The sequence below is a fragment of the Salvia miltiorrhiza genome, chromosome 5 (assembly GCF_028751815.1).
Source record: "Salvia miltiorrhiza cultivar Shanhuang (shh) chromosome 5, IMPLAD_Smil_shh, whole genome shotgun sequence".
NCBI classification, from domain to species: domain Eukaryota; kingdom Viridiplantae; phylum Streptophyta; class Magnoliopsida; order Lamiales; family Lamiaceae; genus Salvia; species Salvia miltiorrhiza.
In genome coordinates this window covers 55,519,971-55,535,768 of record NC_080391.1, presented here as the reverse complement: position 1 = coordinate 55,535,768, position 15,798 = coordinate 55,519,971, and the positions used below count along the sequence as shown (strand labels likewise).

Sequence of the window (15,798 nt, the reverse complement as noted above, 5' to 3'; positions counted from 1 at the left end):
AAGCGTGTTCTCGAAGATTGATTTGCGGTCTGGTTATCACCAGCTGAAGATTCGACCAGAAGACGTACCTAAGACGGCATTTCGAACTAGGTATGGCCACTACGAATTTGTAGTTGTGTCATTCGGGCTAACTAATGCGCCAGCCGTGTTCATGGACCTCATGAATCGAGTGTTCCATCCGTATTTAGACAAATTTGTCTTGGTATTCATAGATGACATCCTGATCTACTCGAAGAACGATAAAGACCATGAGGAACATCTGAGAATTGTTCTAGAAACGTTGAGGACAGAGCGCCTTTATGCCAAATTCAGCAAGTGTGAGTTTTGGCTCAGCGAAGTCACGTTTTTAGGACATATTGTATCATCAGAAGGGATTAAAGTGGACCCTGAAAAAGTGCGAGTGCAAGCAGTGCGCGAATGGAAATCGCCTACTAACCCTAATGAGATAAGAAGTTTCTTAGGATTGGCAGGTTACTATAGGAGGTTTATGGAAGGATTTTCCAAAATTGCAAGGCCAATGACGCAACTACTCAGGAAGGGAATAAAATTTTCTTGGACAGAGGAGTGCGAGAAGAGCTTCCAAGAACTTAAGGAGAAGTTAACTACGGCACCAGTGTTAGCCGTCCCAACAGCTGATAAGGAATACATGATCTACACAGACGCGTCCAAAAATGGACTTGGTTGCGTGCTGATGCAAGAAGGAAGAGTGATAGCATATGCGTCACGACAGCTTAGGCCACATGAACTGAATTACCCGACTCATGATCTGGAGTTAGCTGCAGTGGTGCATGCGCTGAAGATTTGGAGGCACCACCTATATGGAGTTAGGTGTGAAATATTCACAGATCATAAAAGCTTGAAATACTTTTTCGAGCAAAAGGACCTCAACATGAGACAGAGGAGATGGCTCGAACTAGTGAAAGACTATGACTGCGGTATTAACTACCACCCAGGCAAGGCCAACGTAGTGGCTGATGCATTGAGTCGTAAGACCCAATCTAAATTGGGAGCTCTCATCACTCGAGAGACGGTGCTCATAAGGGAATTTAGCAAAATGAGCATAGAAGTGGTTAAACCACCAGGGACGATAGCAAGCGTTGTGGCAACAGTACCTAACTTGAGGAAGATGATCGTAGAAGCACAAAGAAAAGACGGGAAGATGGAAAAACTACGGGAAGCAGTAAGAAAAGGAGGCGTCAAGAATTATCAAGAAGCATCAGATAATGTTATCCTCTTTGAAGGAAGAATATGCATCCCCCACGATGACGAGCTTAAGGATAAAATCATGAGTGAGGCTCACGATACCCCTTATACTGCCCACCCAGGCAGTACTAAGATGTATCAGGACCTAAAGAAACACTTTTGGTGGGAAGGAATGAAGAGAGACATAGCGTCATTTGTGGAGAAATGCCTAGCATGCCAACAGGTGAAGGCCTTACATCAAAGGCCATATGGAAAACTACAACCGTTGGAAATTCCAGAATGGAAGTGGGAGCACATCGCAATGGATTTTGTGACCAGTTTGCCCAAAACAAAGAGAGGAAACACTGCCATTTGGGTAATAGTGGATCGACTCACAAAATGTGCTCATTTTATACCAATACCGATCACACATGGGTCAGACAAGCTAGCTCAGTTGTATGTTCGAGAGATTGTACGCTTACACGGTGTACCAGTGTCGATCACTTCAGACCGAGACTCAAAATTTACTTCTAGATTTTGGATGAGCTTACAGAAGGAGTTAGGCACGAGGTTAAATTTCAGCACCGCCTTCCACCCGCAGACAGATGGGCAGTCTGAAAGGACAATTCAGACCCTCGAAGATATGTTGAGAACAGTGGTGTTAGATAGAGGTGGAAGTTGGGAAGTAGTACTGCCGTTGATTGAATTTGCCTATAATAACAGTTACCAGGCGACTATCGATATGGCACCATATGAGGCATTGTATGGAAGAAAATGTAGATCACCACTTTATTGGGATGAAGTGGGTGAGAGAAAAGTTTTAGGACCAGACATGGTAAATGAGATGGTTGAGATAGTCCGCCAGATCAGAGGGCGAATAAAAGAGGCACAAGATAGACAGAAATCTTACGCTGATGCACGTCGAACTGAGTTATGTTTTGAAATAGGAGACAAGGTCTTCCTAAAGGTATCTCCTACCAAGGGGATAACTAGGTTTGGTGTCAAGGGAAAACTTAGGCCCCGATTCGTAGGACCTTATGAGATTTTGGAAAGAATAGGCCCAGTAGCCTATAGGTTGGCATTACCGCCAAGTTTTGGAAACGTTCACAATGTTTTCCACGTATCACAACTCAGAAAATACGTTTTCGATCCAAAGCACATAATCCACCAAGAAGAGATGATCCTTTGCCCAGACTTGAGTTATGAAGAGAGACCAGAGGCCATTCTAGATCGAAAAGTACAACAACTCAGGAATAAGGCAATCACATCAGTGAAAGTCTTATGGAGACACCACGGACAAGAGGAAGCCACGTGGGAGCTTGAAGACAAAATGAAGGATAAATACCCCGAACTGTTTTAGAAGAAATATGCAAATTTCGGGACGAAATTTTTGTTAAGAGGGGTAGTATGTAGTGACCCGCTCTTTTATATATTTTAAATCCAGTAATGAGTGTGTATTTTTGTTCATCAGTGAATGAAAACGGATATTATTCTGATATGAATTCAGCTTATGATCCTGAATTTATATTGTTAAAGCAGTCAATGATATTATTTCAGAGTTATAACTGACTTAGCAAAGTCACGTTATTTATTTAAGCGAGATGGAATTAGATTTTATTCTTACTCAAGTTGTGGATTATTTCAGACTCGTGAGTTAATTAAATCTGCGGATTTAATTTATATATTAGAACAACGAACGAATTAAATCTACGGATTTAATTTTGATTCATTTTATAACTTATCGATTTTAGCGAGATATCACATGTCGAAATTGAGATTTATGTAAATACAGTATCAAGCAGAATCGAAGCCAGTATTTTATTTCAGTTACGGAATCACCGAGACATAGAAAATACATCATTAATTCTTCTCTATTTTTTTTCTTTTTCTTTCCATCAATCTTTGACCACCACTTTTCCCCACCACTCATTTTTCACCCCGACCATTCACTCTTTCCCAACCACTTTCCCCCATCACTCATCATTTTTCCCACCACTCATCACTCAATTATGCAGCAATATATATTTTCTATTAGTATCATCCCCTAACAAATGCAAACTTTCACTCTCATCTTGTTTCACCGAGAAAACAAAATTTAAGAACAACCCAGTTTGTTTCTGCCAAAGCTCTCAAGGTAAGGTTTGGCTCAATACTTTCATTCTCCCTCGACTAAATTCACCTGCATTATACAATGAACCATCATTTATTTCAGTTAATTCCTCAGTGGAACTAATCAACTACAACGAACAATACATCAATCAAACCAAACAATTGCAAGGTAAGCTTTGTCCTTAACTTTGCTATTTTCAGTTCAAGTCTTCTTCATTCGTTAAACAATGGCAACTTCAATCCATTTCAGTTATTTCACCCTTCACTACACTCCAGCAACAACCAATCAATTGAATACAAGCGAGGTATTTTGCTATCTCAAATAACCATTCAGTTCGCATTCATATCAGAGGCATAATCACGTTTCACCACTATATCAAATGGGCATGATATGTATAGCAATAAAAAGACTTATGCTTTTCATCCTACTGCACTATAGAACAACAAGCTTGAGAATCATTCACTTTAGCAACTAGAAGATTAAACAGAATACGAGAATTTGCTTAATCAGTAGCAAAGAGAACCACAACAACATTTTATTTGTGTAGTAAAAGAAGAATGACTAGAGAACTTAGCTTAAGGAATAGGGCCGACTGCCCTGCTCTGAATCGGAAGACGACGCGACGACGGAGCTTTCATTGACGTCTGAATCGGGACTGTCGGAGCTCTGCGAATCATGGCGACGGCGGCTCCGGGAAAGGAGGCTGCTGGACTCTTGCTGTTAACAGCAGCGGCTGGCGGCGGCGCTCCCAAGCGGCTACGTCCGGCGATAGAATTCCAGGCCGCGACCCGGCGAAACAGCAGCTGTAGTTAGAGGCGGCGGAAATCTCGAAGGCAGCCGACGACGCAGCAATAGGCAACCGTGAGCAGGCTGGCTCGCCGGATTCCAGTAGCAGCAGCGGCGTCGGGGCTCGGGGAATCGACAGAGGCGTCGAACTTTTATCTGCTCACTGGAGGAACGCAGCAGCAACGACGAGATTGAGAGTGACAGATCTGTTTTGGAGAGGATAAGAAGGACGTTGAGGGATTGACGTTGACGAGGAGCTGCAGCGGCAGGCGCCTCGGCTGAGGCCGGTTGGAGGCGGAGCGAGAGGGAGAAATAGAGAGAGAGAGCTCGACTGTTTTGAGTGAGAGAGAGAGGTGTGCGTTCTTTTGTGTGTGTGCGTGATTTGTAAGGTAAAAGAGAGAACCGAGAGTGTGTGTGAGGGTGTATGTGAGTGTGTATTGAAATAGAGAGAGAGAACCGAGATGTTGGGGGGGGGGGAAATTTTGGGCTTTTTCCTATTTTAATTAAAGTTGGGCTCCTTATTTTAATTGGGCTTATTTATTAAATTCTTTGGGCCTTGTTGATTTATTTTTAGTGGGCTTGAGTTGGGCTGGCTTATTTATTAATATTGGGCCTCTGATTTTATTTAAATGGCCGATTTTAATTACTGATTGGGCCTCCGATTTTATTTATATGGGCTTTGATTTAATTGTTGTTTTGATTTGTATGGGCTTCATTTAATTAAGTTGGACTTTATTTATTTTAATAATTGGGCCATTTCATTGGGCTGGAGTTTATTTAATTATGTTGGACTCCTTATTTGGGCTTCGTTTCAGTGGGCCGATTTTATTTTAAATTACAGTGGGCTTGAGTTGGGCCGAAAATTTGGGCCTTTATTTTATTTTCTTTGGGCTTCATAATTATTTATTTTTGGGCCTTGTTGTATTTATTATAATTGGGCCTAATTCAATTATTTTGCTTGGGCTTTAGTTTAATTCATTGGGCCTAATTTAATTAATTCATTGGGCTTTGTTATTTTATTCCGATTGGGCCTCCTAATTATTTTCTTTAGGCCTTGGTTATTTATTCAACTGGGCCCTAAAATTATTTAATTACTTGAGTCCATGAATTACTCCAACTAAACTTTTCAATTTAATTATTGGAATGCCACGATTTATTTAAATCAAGCCCATATTTGTTTAATTAATTATTAGGCTGCCTTATGTTGAGCCTTTTAATTATTTAATCTTATAACATTACTTGTTCCTATTTATTAAGCCTGATTAATTATGAGGTTATAAAGCGAATAAGTTGAAGTATTTATTTATTTATTTTATTTTTTTATTGACTACGAGGAATGGGGTTTATTTACTTGGCGGATTGGAACACCTGAAGCGAACGGATTATTTTAGTTAATTACTCAACCACGCAAGATGAAACCTAGTTGGTATTTATTTGATCCGATAGTGAGGATTAATAGTAGTAATTATCTAATATCATCTCGGAGTAATAAATCATGCATAAAAATCATGCATAGTTAATTCTGTAATCTCATTATTTGAGGATTTTACTCGAGCAATATCTTATTTATATTCTCGTAATAAAGGTCAAGCACGAGATTAATAATCAGTCAAGGAGCTACTGTACCACAAAAAGTTTCTAACAGGTGGGCATTACTTTCATATATATCAAATGAGTTTAAATGTTACGTTCAAGCAAGTTATTTCATGACTAAATTAATTGAAGTTATTTCAAATATTGTCTTGCCAGAAAATGTTTAAATTTCAGTATGATATCTATCTGATGTGGCTTTTATCATGTAATCGAATTCGGGTCTTGAGCAGTTGATAGCTATCCTGCCAGGGCTAGTGTACACCAGTGGCCGTGAGTCATCTAGCGGGTTGGCCGGTCAGGTGACCGTGAGAGGTGGCCACCTCTCCGGCACAAAGTTCCAGATATGATAGATTACAAGAGAACTTAGACTGCAGTCGAACTTTAAGAATCACAAATGAATTTAGTAAGCTTGGGCCTTTTAGCGAAAAACTCCCTTGCTGTACTGTTTATGATGGCATGACAATTTACAGTTTTGAAGCATGTATTTTTTTTATACTTAGGCATACGTGCCCACTGAGTACTTTTGTACTCAAAGCCCTGCATATATTTCTAAATGTGCAGGTTGAGCAGCTGCCGATGGTGATGAAGTGACGAGCGGGATTCTTTTGTCTTATTATGTATTAATGAACTCTAGGGTTACATGTCTTCATACATGTAATCAGAATCATATTCCGCTGCGTACTCAGAAGTTTTATGTTTATTTGGCTAAGTCAGAGATATCTGAACTTATTAGTTATTTGAGTCTATACGACTAAACTTCTGTTATATTATAAATATTCCTTTTGTTAAATGATGAAATGTGATTCTTCTTTGTTTAATTATCCCCTTTCTACCCCGCTTCTAATATCCCTCCATTAGTCACGGTTTCCCGGCTTAATTATCCTTAATTAGGACCGGTCGTGACAAGCATTGAATTGTCGAGCACTGAACCAACGAAGCGGAGGAGCGGCGCAGCGGAGGAGCGTCGTTGCAGCAGATCTAGAGAGAGAGCCGCAACGAGGCGAGGCACAGCGGCAGATCTGGACTGCATGAGATGGAATCAGACCAAAAAATGCCTCAAACATTGCCCAACCTTTTCGCAGGCGATGCAACGGAGTGGATCCGACTGCCCCGAATACCACTGGTGGATCCACGAAGACCTGCACCACTGGAGAAACACAGGAATTACCGAGAAAATCGACGCAAAGGCGCAGCGAAGATAGATTTGGGAGAAGTGGAGAAGCGGTGGAGAGAGAGAGAGAGAGGGACAGAGAGAAGAGGGGCAGTGCGGCTGGGCGGAGGAGAGGCTGGGAGGCAGAGGCGGGAGGCCGCGGCGGATGCGTGGAGGCGCCGGAGGCGCGGTGGAGAGAGAAAGAGAAATAGAAGAGTGTGCGATTTGGGGATTTGGGGGGAAGGGGATTTGTTTGGTATTTTTTTTTGTCTTAAGGGTATCTCAGTCCTTTCAACCCCGAAATGAGTACATTTTATACATTTATTTTATAGTGAGTATATTTTTGTTTTTGTCTTTCAAATAGGGTAAAGACTACCATTAACCCTATTTTATTTTAGTGTTTAAGAGTATTACATTATTATTATTCAAGTTCAAATTGAATATTAGCTATGAAGTGAATACGCGAATAAGTATTGTAAAGCTTGTTCTAGAGGAAACGAATATTAGACAATAATTAAAAATAGGCAGATTAACACCACAAACAGTTTAGAGAGGGAAGAAATAAGAATGAGCAAAATTTTCGAAGGCTAGAAACTGAGTGTTATATTATTTCATGTTAAAAATTAGAAAAGAAACTATATTTTTATATTTTTAATTACTATATGTGAAATGACAAAAAACACCCCTAAAAATTTTGAAAAATTCTAGAGGGATCAGTGACCCCTCTGCCCCCTCGGGCTCCGCCCCTGATTATGGCATATGAGAATTTAATTGATAGTGTCGATTACATTTCTAGGTAGATGCTACCCAAAAACAAAAGAGATAGCCAAAAATACAATTGGCTAGAGTTAGTGAAACACTATATTATAAACATAAAACAAATATCAAAATTATAATATTACACAGTGGGCCAACATATCAATTATCCACTTCGGGCCAGTTAAATCGTGCCAAACTAATTGAGAATCAGTTTACTCAGGCCAGATTCATACTTATTCGAACTAATGTAGTATGAAGTTTTTGAATGAGATGCCTATTAATTTATTGAAATTAAATTTGGTAAGATATATAAAAAAAATTGTTAAGCTATCCCATCTCTCAAGTATGATACATAATGAAAAAGATATGATACGAGTCATTAATTAATTTATAAATGTCTTTTATTTTTTAAGCAAACTACGTTGGTAGTCGACATCCTCTTTTTCTAGTAGTCGACATAATAATAATAATAATAATAAAGAAAATCCGAATAATAGGTGTGGTCGTAGGAAACTTGTCCTCGCCTTTTCTCTATAGCATAGGAAATAAATTGTAACAAACTGGTGTTTCAATCCGTGTTCAGAACTTTCTATATGAACATCTATAATATACTTCATTATGAGTTGAATTATAGTAAAAACTTCATTTAATGTAAAAAAATTCAATATTTGCACGTAAAATATAAAATAATTGTATTTTCGCCCATATGAGATCCCAATGTTGGACCTAGAAAATGCATAAATTAAGTGCAAATTTATAAGCAGCTAGCAGGAAACACGTGCATGTATGGGAGCAAAAAGGAAATTATTTAATATGGGAAATGAAGAATATTAAATATTTGGAAGAAAAAAAAGGTTGAGATGCATTATTTGCGTACGTACTGCTGCAACCTGGAAATAACATCTGATACAAAAATGACAATAATGTACTGCCCATATTACAGCAAACAAAAAATAAACAAAACAATAGTACTAATATTTAAATAAAAAAAGCCAGTTTGATACCCTTTAATTCTATGAATGTATATTATAATTTTGGGCAATTTAATTTTGGTCAGCAGCAAATTGACCACCTGATGAAAATGATGAGAGATGAAAAATGTACATGTGGGCTCCTCCAATATATGCAATAATATTGTACTCCCTCCGTCCCGGTAATCTTGTCCCCTTTCTTTTGGGCACGGAGATTAAGGAGTGTTGAGTTAGTGTAATAAATTGTAAGGTCCCACTTATTTTAGAAAAAGTAAGTATCAACTAATTATCTTTGTGTTTATCTTCTTTCTTCTTCACCTCCTCCGGGCAACAGTAGGCGGCAGAGCCACACCTGCGCCACCTCCCTCCCCGGCGTCGGCACAGCCACCGGCCTCATCGCCGCCTCTCTCCATCCGGAGCAGTGAACAGAATCAAGCAAAAGAACAAGAATAAAAATCAAATCTTTAGCCCAAGAACAATTTCTTCAACAAATTTTTTCATCATCTTCATTAACCTCTTCATTAACCTCTGTGTGGCGAAGGCAGGAGGACGAAGGCGGGAGGACGAAGGCGGAATCGAAGGGGTGGCGTTTGGATTTGGGGATTTAGGGCTCGGAGGTGGAGAGAGAGGTGGAGACGGAGAAGGGAAGCTTGGGCGGCGCCTCTGTGTGGCGAAGGCGGGAGGACGAAGGCGAAGAGGTGAGAGGGCGGCGGAGGCGAAGAGGTGAGAGGGCGTTCCGCGCATCAGAAACGCGTCGATTCCGACAGCTCAGTTCGATTTCGCCGAGAATGTGACGAAGCTCCGCTTCTTCTCCAACTGCAGCGATTCGATGTTTAGGGTTGGGGATGGCGCGGACGAGGCGAGGGGGAAGGAGGGAGGCGGCGACGGCGGCGGAACAGAGGAGGAGAGGGAGGCAGAGGCGGCGGCGGCGAGCCCTAATACATGGGGGAGCGGATTTACAGAGGGGGAAGGGGGGAGGCGGAGGCGGAGGCGGCGGCGGCGGAACAAAGGGGGAAGAGGGAGGCGGCGCCGGTGGAACAGAGGGGAAGTGAGCGGCGGCGCCGGTGGAGATGATGGAGCGAAGAGGGAGAATGAGGGAGATGGTAGAGAGAGAGAGAGAGAGAGAGGCAGAGGCGAGTGATGTATTTGGAGGGGTAAGTTTAATTAGAATCATGTTTAAGTTAGAGTTAATTAGCCTTAAAATTTACCCAAAAAGGAAATGGGACAAGATTATTGGGACGGAGGGAGTACCTTTTTTTCCTCTCCTTGTTTTGATGCAATCTTTTACCAATAGTCGAGTGGTTAATATTAGCCTATATTATTTCATAATGAATCAATATATTATATAAGCAAATATGTCGGTACTATATATATATTGATCAAAAAGCCACGTCGGTCTCCCAATCCTATATATGCTGCAAATTTGGTACCTTTTTCATCGAAAGTTTGTTTGTTTGTTACTCATTGCATAAACATGCCTATTTTAACGGTAAAACAGTACTCCCTCCGTCCCACGTCAAATAATCTAAAAAAATTGAATACGAGATTAAGTAATGTGTGATAAAGTCATAAAGGTGTAAAGTGGTAGTGGAATAATTTAAAAAGTAGAGTTAAATGTCTAATTTTATTTCTAAATTTGAATTGAGTTATCTGAAATAATTTTGAAAACGGGTCATTTGAAGTGGGACGGAGGCAGTATAATAATGATTGTCAAATAGAAGTACTATATGTAATAAGATATATGCATGATACATTGCACTATAATGCAACATGTTAATTTAATTTTCAAATTGTGGGTCATATGCATGGATGTTTAGTCACTTAACCAATTACCTGTAGGAGATACAAAATAAATTAATTGTAAAGAAATCTTCAAATTTTTGATCTAATTTCTAATTTGGAGTATTTATATAATTGCTTAGGATAATTAGGATCAAATAAAAACCCCTTTTGACCTAAAAACTACGAACTACCCTTGCACTTACCGTATAATATAACAATATTTCGTGGTTTTGAATTCGAACCTCATGAGGAGTGTAATTTACATTCTAGATTAATTAAGTGCAGTGTTGCAGTTGTTTTATAATATCAATATATATAATTACTTTATAAATTCAGTACAAGTAATGTTTTACCATAAGTCATCTCTAGTTAATTGCTAATTAGATTTGTACACTTGTGCCGACTTTAATTACGAAACTACAAATACTATCTTCAAGAATTAAACGCTAATTATAGGATTCAAAGTCTATTAGTGTTGATGAATGTATTGGAAAGAAATAAAGAGGGGATGAAGTAATCATTATATAGATTAAGAGATCGAAAAATCACATCCATTAATATGTGATTTTGAATGTGGGTTTTACAGCAAACTAAAGTCATTCCTTGAGCAAATTTAAAGCATAATTTCAGAGATGAACTGTTAAGAGATGATTATAAAGTAATTATTATAATTAAATTCAAACTAATGCTAGATAATCCCAAGAATTAATCAAACCTAAACATATCAATCATAGCTTTTCCAGTTACAGGTTGATATATATATACTAGTGTATTACCCGTCGAAATTCGACGGGTACATATTTTCTTGTAATTTATATATTTTATGTTATTTTTATGATAATTATATAAAATAATTTTTTATGTAAATTATTTATATAATTAATTAATTAAATTAAATTAGTAATACATTTTAAATTATATTAATGTCAACAACTTTTAGCAATTAAATTATTAATTTTGTTGAGATCATAAAAATACCCATTAGTTTTCATATGAAATTTTATAAAAAGTTGAAACGTAAGAAAAAAAAAAGTAGAAATACATATAAATTTGACATAGGTATCATATAATTCCGAACTTCTAAAAGCATAACTAATTATGAAAATAATCTCGCCTGATATTTAAAAGACCATAACTGATTTATCGAACATCGTATCATTTGGAGTTTTAAGACCAACCAAGTTGTGGGCATCAGCTCGTCGCAAACTTGACAGATCACCTCTAACTTCTGAGCATCATCTTGTCTGAAACTTGAAAGAGAATCATCTCGTCTAAAACTTGAAAGAGCGTCATCTCGTCTGGAGTTTTGAGCATCATCTCATCTAGAGTTTGAGAGAGCATCATCAAATATGAAATTATATTCAACCATGACTCCAATTGTCAACTATCTAACAAACATAACTCTAACAATTTAGATATTTTATTTATATATGTAATTTTATTAGTTCAAACTCTAGAGAGAAAGGAAAGAGAAGAGTTCTTAAAGCAGTAAAAGAGAGAGCGTGTGCTTTAATTATTTCATCATCGTAGGTATTTATAGGCATTACAGTCGGAGTAAAGTAGTAAATTCGTCTAGTCATCTATTCCGCATGTTCGTCATTAAACTAATTAAGGCTATTATTAGATTATAACTTGTCAGGTCGTTGCCCCCTAATTACAGAGCTGGATTCTGTCCTCATCATCCCGCTCTGTCTAGTAACTCTGGATTTCCTTCCTTGGGGCAGACCTCTACTCTTTGGCTCCGCTCTGCTAAGTAGCTCCGCCTTCTGGCGAATTGTCTCTAGCGTGTGGCTCCGCGCTCTGGCTCCAATAGCTTAGCTCTGACTCTGGATCTGGCGATTTGGCTCTGGCTCTGACTCTTATGACTTAGCTCTGACTCTGGATCTGGCGACTTAGCTCTGGCTCTGACTTTAATGACTTAGCTCTGGAATCTCTGCTCGGACATCTCTGCTCTGGCAACTTGGCTCCGTCAGCTCTGCTCTGGCAACTCTGCTCTGGTTAGCATTGGCTCTGGCATCTCTGCTCTGGCTAGCTCTGCTCTGGTATCTCTGCTCTAGCAACGTGGCTCTGACCCTCTGCTCTGGCTCTCGCAGCTCTGCTCTGGAAGCTCTGCTATGGCAACTCTGCTCTTTAAGCTTTACTCCAGTAACTCAAAATGGTATTACATGGACCCAATCAACTGTAATTTACATATTCCGTCGAAAGGCTTATAACATATCTTTCACAAGTCAGAAACAAATTTTATTCAAATACGAAGAACTAAAATTACACAGCAAAAGGTTTGCTTTGCTCCCTAAACACAGCAAAAAAAGAACAAAAGTACCTTGTGTTGGCTGAAAAAACACGATGAAGCGTAAATCATTATTAACTAAGGAATTTATAGCTAAAAATCTAGGTATGCAATTATAGAATTTAACTAAGGAATTATCGACTTTAGAGAGAGAAAATGATTGAGAGAAGAGAGAGACAGTGAAGGGGGAGACGACGCCGACCGGATTCAGGGACGATGGCGATGGGGTGAGGAAGAGGCAGGCATGACTTTTGTTTTAAAAGTGAGAATGAGAATATATAGATTGGATTCTCAAATGCCACATTGGAGATTGAAATTGAAAAGAAAGAATTTGAGGCCTGCCACGTAGGCTAAGGTCTAATCGTATTATAGAATTTATTATTATTATTATTATTATTATTATTATTATTATTATTATTATTATTATTATTATTATTATTATAGTAATGGACGAACATAAACAAATAAAGTTTGCAGAAATGAAAAATATATTTTTCTTCCCTATATAAATAAAATGTATGGATTTATTTTATAAAAAATAAAAATAAAATTTTAATTATTTTGATAAACATAAAATAAGATTTTGTTTTAAATTAATCAGTTTATAGAATTTGTGCCTTATTATGCAAACATGTAAATCAATTACCAGACCCGTTTATAATTTACATATATGTGCATGTCTCAATTCAAACTTAATTTAAAATTAATTTTATTGAAAATTATTAAGAATATAAATATTATATATATATATACACACACACACACACACAATATAATATATTGCAACATATACATATAATATGTACGCTATTGAGAAATATAAAATTAATAACAAATATACATCTAATCACTAACATTCAATTAAAATAATTTATCGTATATAGATTATAATTTTTTTTCTTATCAGACATATAAATCTAATTTTTATCTAGAAAAAATAAATAATAAAATTTATTAATTTAGATTATATGTAATGTTAATATTATTATATATATACATTTATTATTAGTTATATTTATTATGATTAATGAATCTTTATATAGAATGTAATAGTTAATTAATTAATAAATGATGAAGATTATATATGGAAAATTTTGAAATGGTGAGATTTTAGACATGCCACATAGGCTAAGGCTTAATCCTATTATATAATAGATATCATTGTTCCTGCATTTCTCACCAAAACCCTAATTCTAGCACATAAATAATGAAACTAGTTTAATAAAATAACAAATACGAGATATTCATAATTCACTCAATCAAAATTAAATAAACACTCATATGATATATGCATGATATATATAACCCCAATTTATGTCAAGAACTTCATAAAATTCAAGATTAGGGCACAAAATCATACACTACTTGAATTCTTTTAATCGATCATGTTTTCAAGAGCGATGAGTAGCTGCGATATGTAGTTGTTCATGGCCGCTCTCATGAGCTCCGGCGGCGCCGCCGCCGGCCGGAATCGACGACCGAAACGCGTTGAGAGCTGCCAGCATGCCTAGGTGCCCGTCCACCGCCGCTCCACCGCCACCTGCGCCACCATTGGCCGTAATCTGCCCCGGAAACAAAGCCATCGGCGTCGTCGGAAGATTCGCGAAACGCCCTCTGTGCACGCCGGAATTTCCCATTGACGGAAACTGCCACAACGATTCACCATTCGTTGAATGACTGCTGCTCGCATTCACCGTGAGAAAACTGGTCGCCGGAATCTGCCCCTGCGACGCCGGAATCGACCCCGAACTCGACTGCAGCATGTAGTTCCCGGCCAGATCTCCCTCCGCCCTCCGCCTCTCCGCCGCCGCCTCCGATTCGCGGAGCTCCTGCTTGGCACGATGCATCGCGGCGCTCGAATTCGAAAAACCTAACAACGGATTGCTCTCGCCGAAGTTCAATTGCGGCGGCGCCGCCGCCGCAAAACCCTGGCTGAAGTAGCCGAGGCTCCTGAAATGCGACGGCGCGGAGAGCGACGAGCCGGAGCTCCGGACGGAGATGTTGAGGGAGGCGAAATTCGCGGGGATGGTGCCGGTGCCGGTGGCGGCGACCACAGCCGGCTCCGCCTGCTGCAGCAGCCACTCGATCGTCTCGCCGTCGGATTTGTGCCCTAATTCTCGCGTGAGCTGGAAGACGCGGGCGGCGCAGGTCGCCGGCATCCGGATCCTGCGGCCGCGGCCGTCGACCTTGGTGTGCCTGTCCTTGGTGGAAGGCCGCTTCGGGGGCGGCTTCCTGATCGCCTCCGGCGCCGTCAACGCCGTCTCGCCGCCGCAGACGGCGAGATTCGAGCTCGAACAAGCTTCTTCTTCCCTCTTTTCCAGCAATTGCAGTGGAAAATTAGGTCTTTGCATTGTGCTTCCATCCACACCATCATTCATGATGATATATATGTCTAATGCATCACTATATGTTTTCACTTGCTTTCTCTCTCTAAATCTCTTTCCATTAGCTGTAACAAATTCCTTTCTGAATTATTATAGAGAGAGAAAAAGGAAAGAGATGAAAGAATAAGAAGATAAGGGAAGAGGATTGAGTGCAAGCTTTAAGCAACAAACACAATGAGTGGGAATTAATTTCTTTATGATTTTTAAAAATATATATAATTGATAATAATTTTTCATTTTTTTTCCCTTATGCTGATTCAAATCCCTAATTTATTGATTAAGAGTTAAAATTTCTTTATGAAATTTGTGAGGGTATCAAAGTAATTTCGCTCATCCTCAATCATTTTGGGGTGGCGCCATCAATTAAACCCCATCAATCACAATTTGTTTAATTTCTAGGTTTTTTTTGTCTATCAATACACATCATTTTACATGTTATACACAAATTATAAGATTTGAAGTGTTTACTTATGATTTTTTAAATTTTTTTTTTTCATGAGGGGTTTAATTATGGTTGAATTGCACAGTCAGAAATGCACGTGCATTGCTCTTTATTGAGAGTACTATTCAATGTGTGGATTGGGACCCAACTCTTCACTTACAAAAATTGTGCTAATTTACACATTTTCTCTTGCTATAAAAAAGCGTACTTCTTTTATTTTATATCAAGAATTTAGGCATACTTCTTTTATTTTATATTGTACATTAATAGCTCACGTGACATAATTGATTGAACAATTTTAACTTGATGAATTATGTACGTAATTACGACAAAATCATGTGAAGTAGCA

General features: G+C 38.6%; 1 protein-coding gene across 1 annotated transcript; it reads right to left on the bottom strand.

Moving 5' to 3' along the window:
- Positions 1–13,864: 13,864 nt before the first annotated feature.
- Positions 13,865–15,245, bottom strand: LOC131025218 (transcription factor TCP15-like). Its single transcript, XM_057954875.1, has one exon. The coding sequence runs from the start codon at positions 14,999–15,001 to the stop codon at positions 14,015–14,017; it is 987 nt and encodes a 328-aa protein (XP_057810858.1). The 5' UTR covers positions 15,002–15,245; the 3' UTR covers positions 13,865–14,014.
- Between the last annotated feature and the right edge of the window lie 553 nt (positions 15,246–15,798).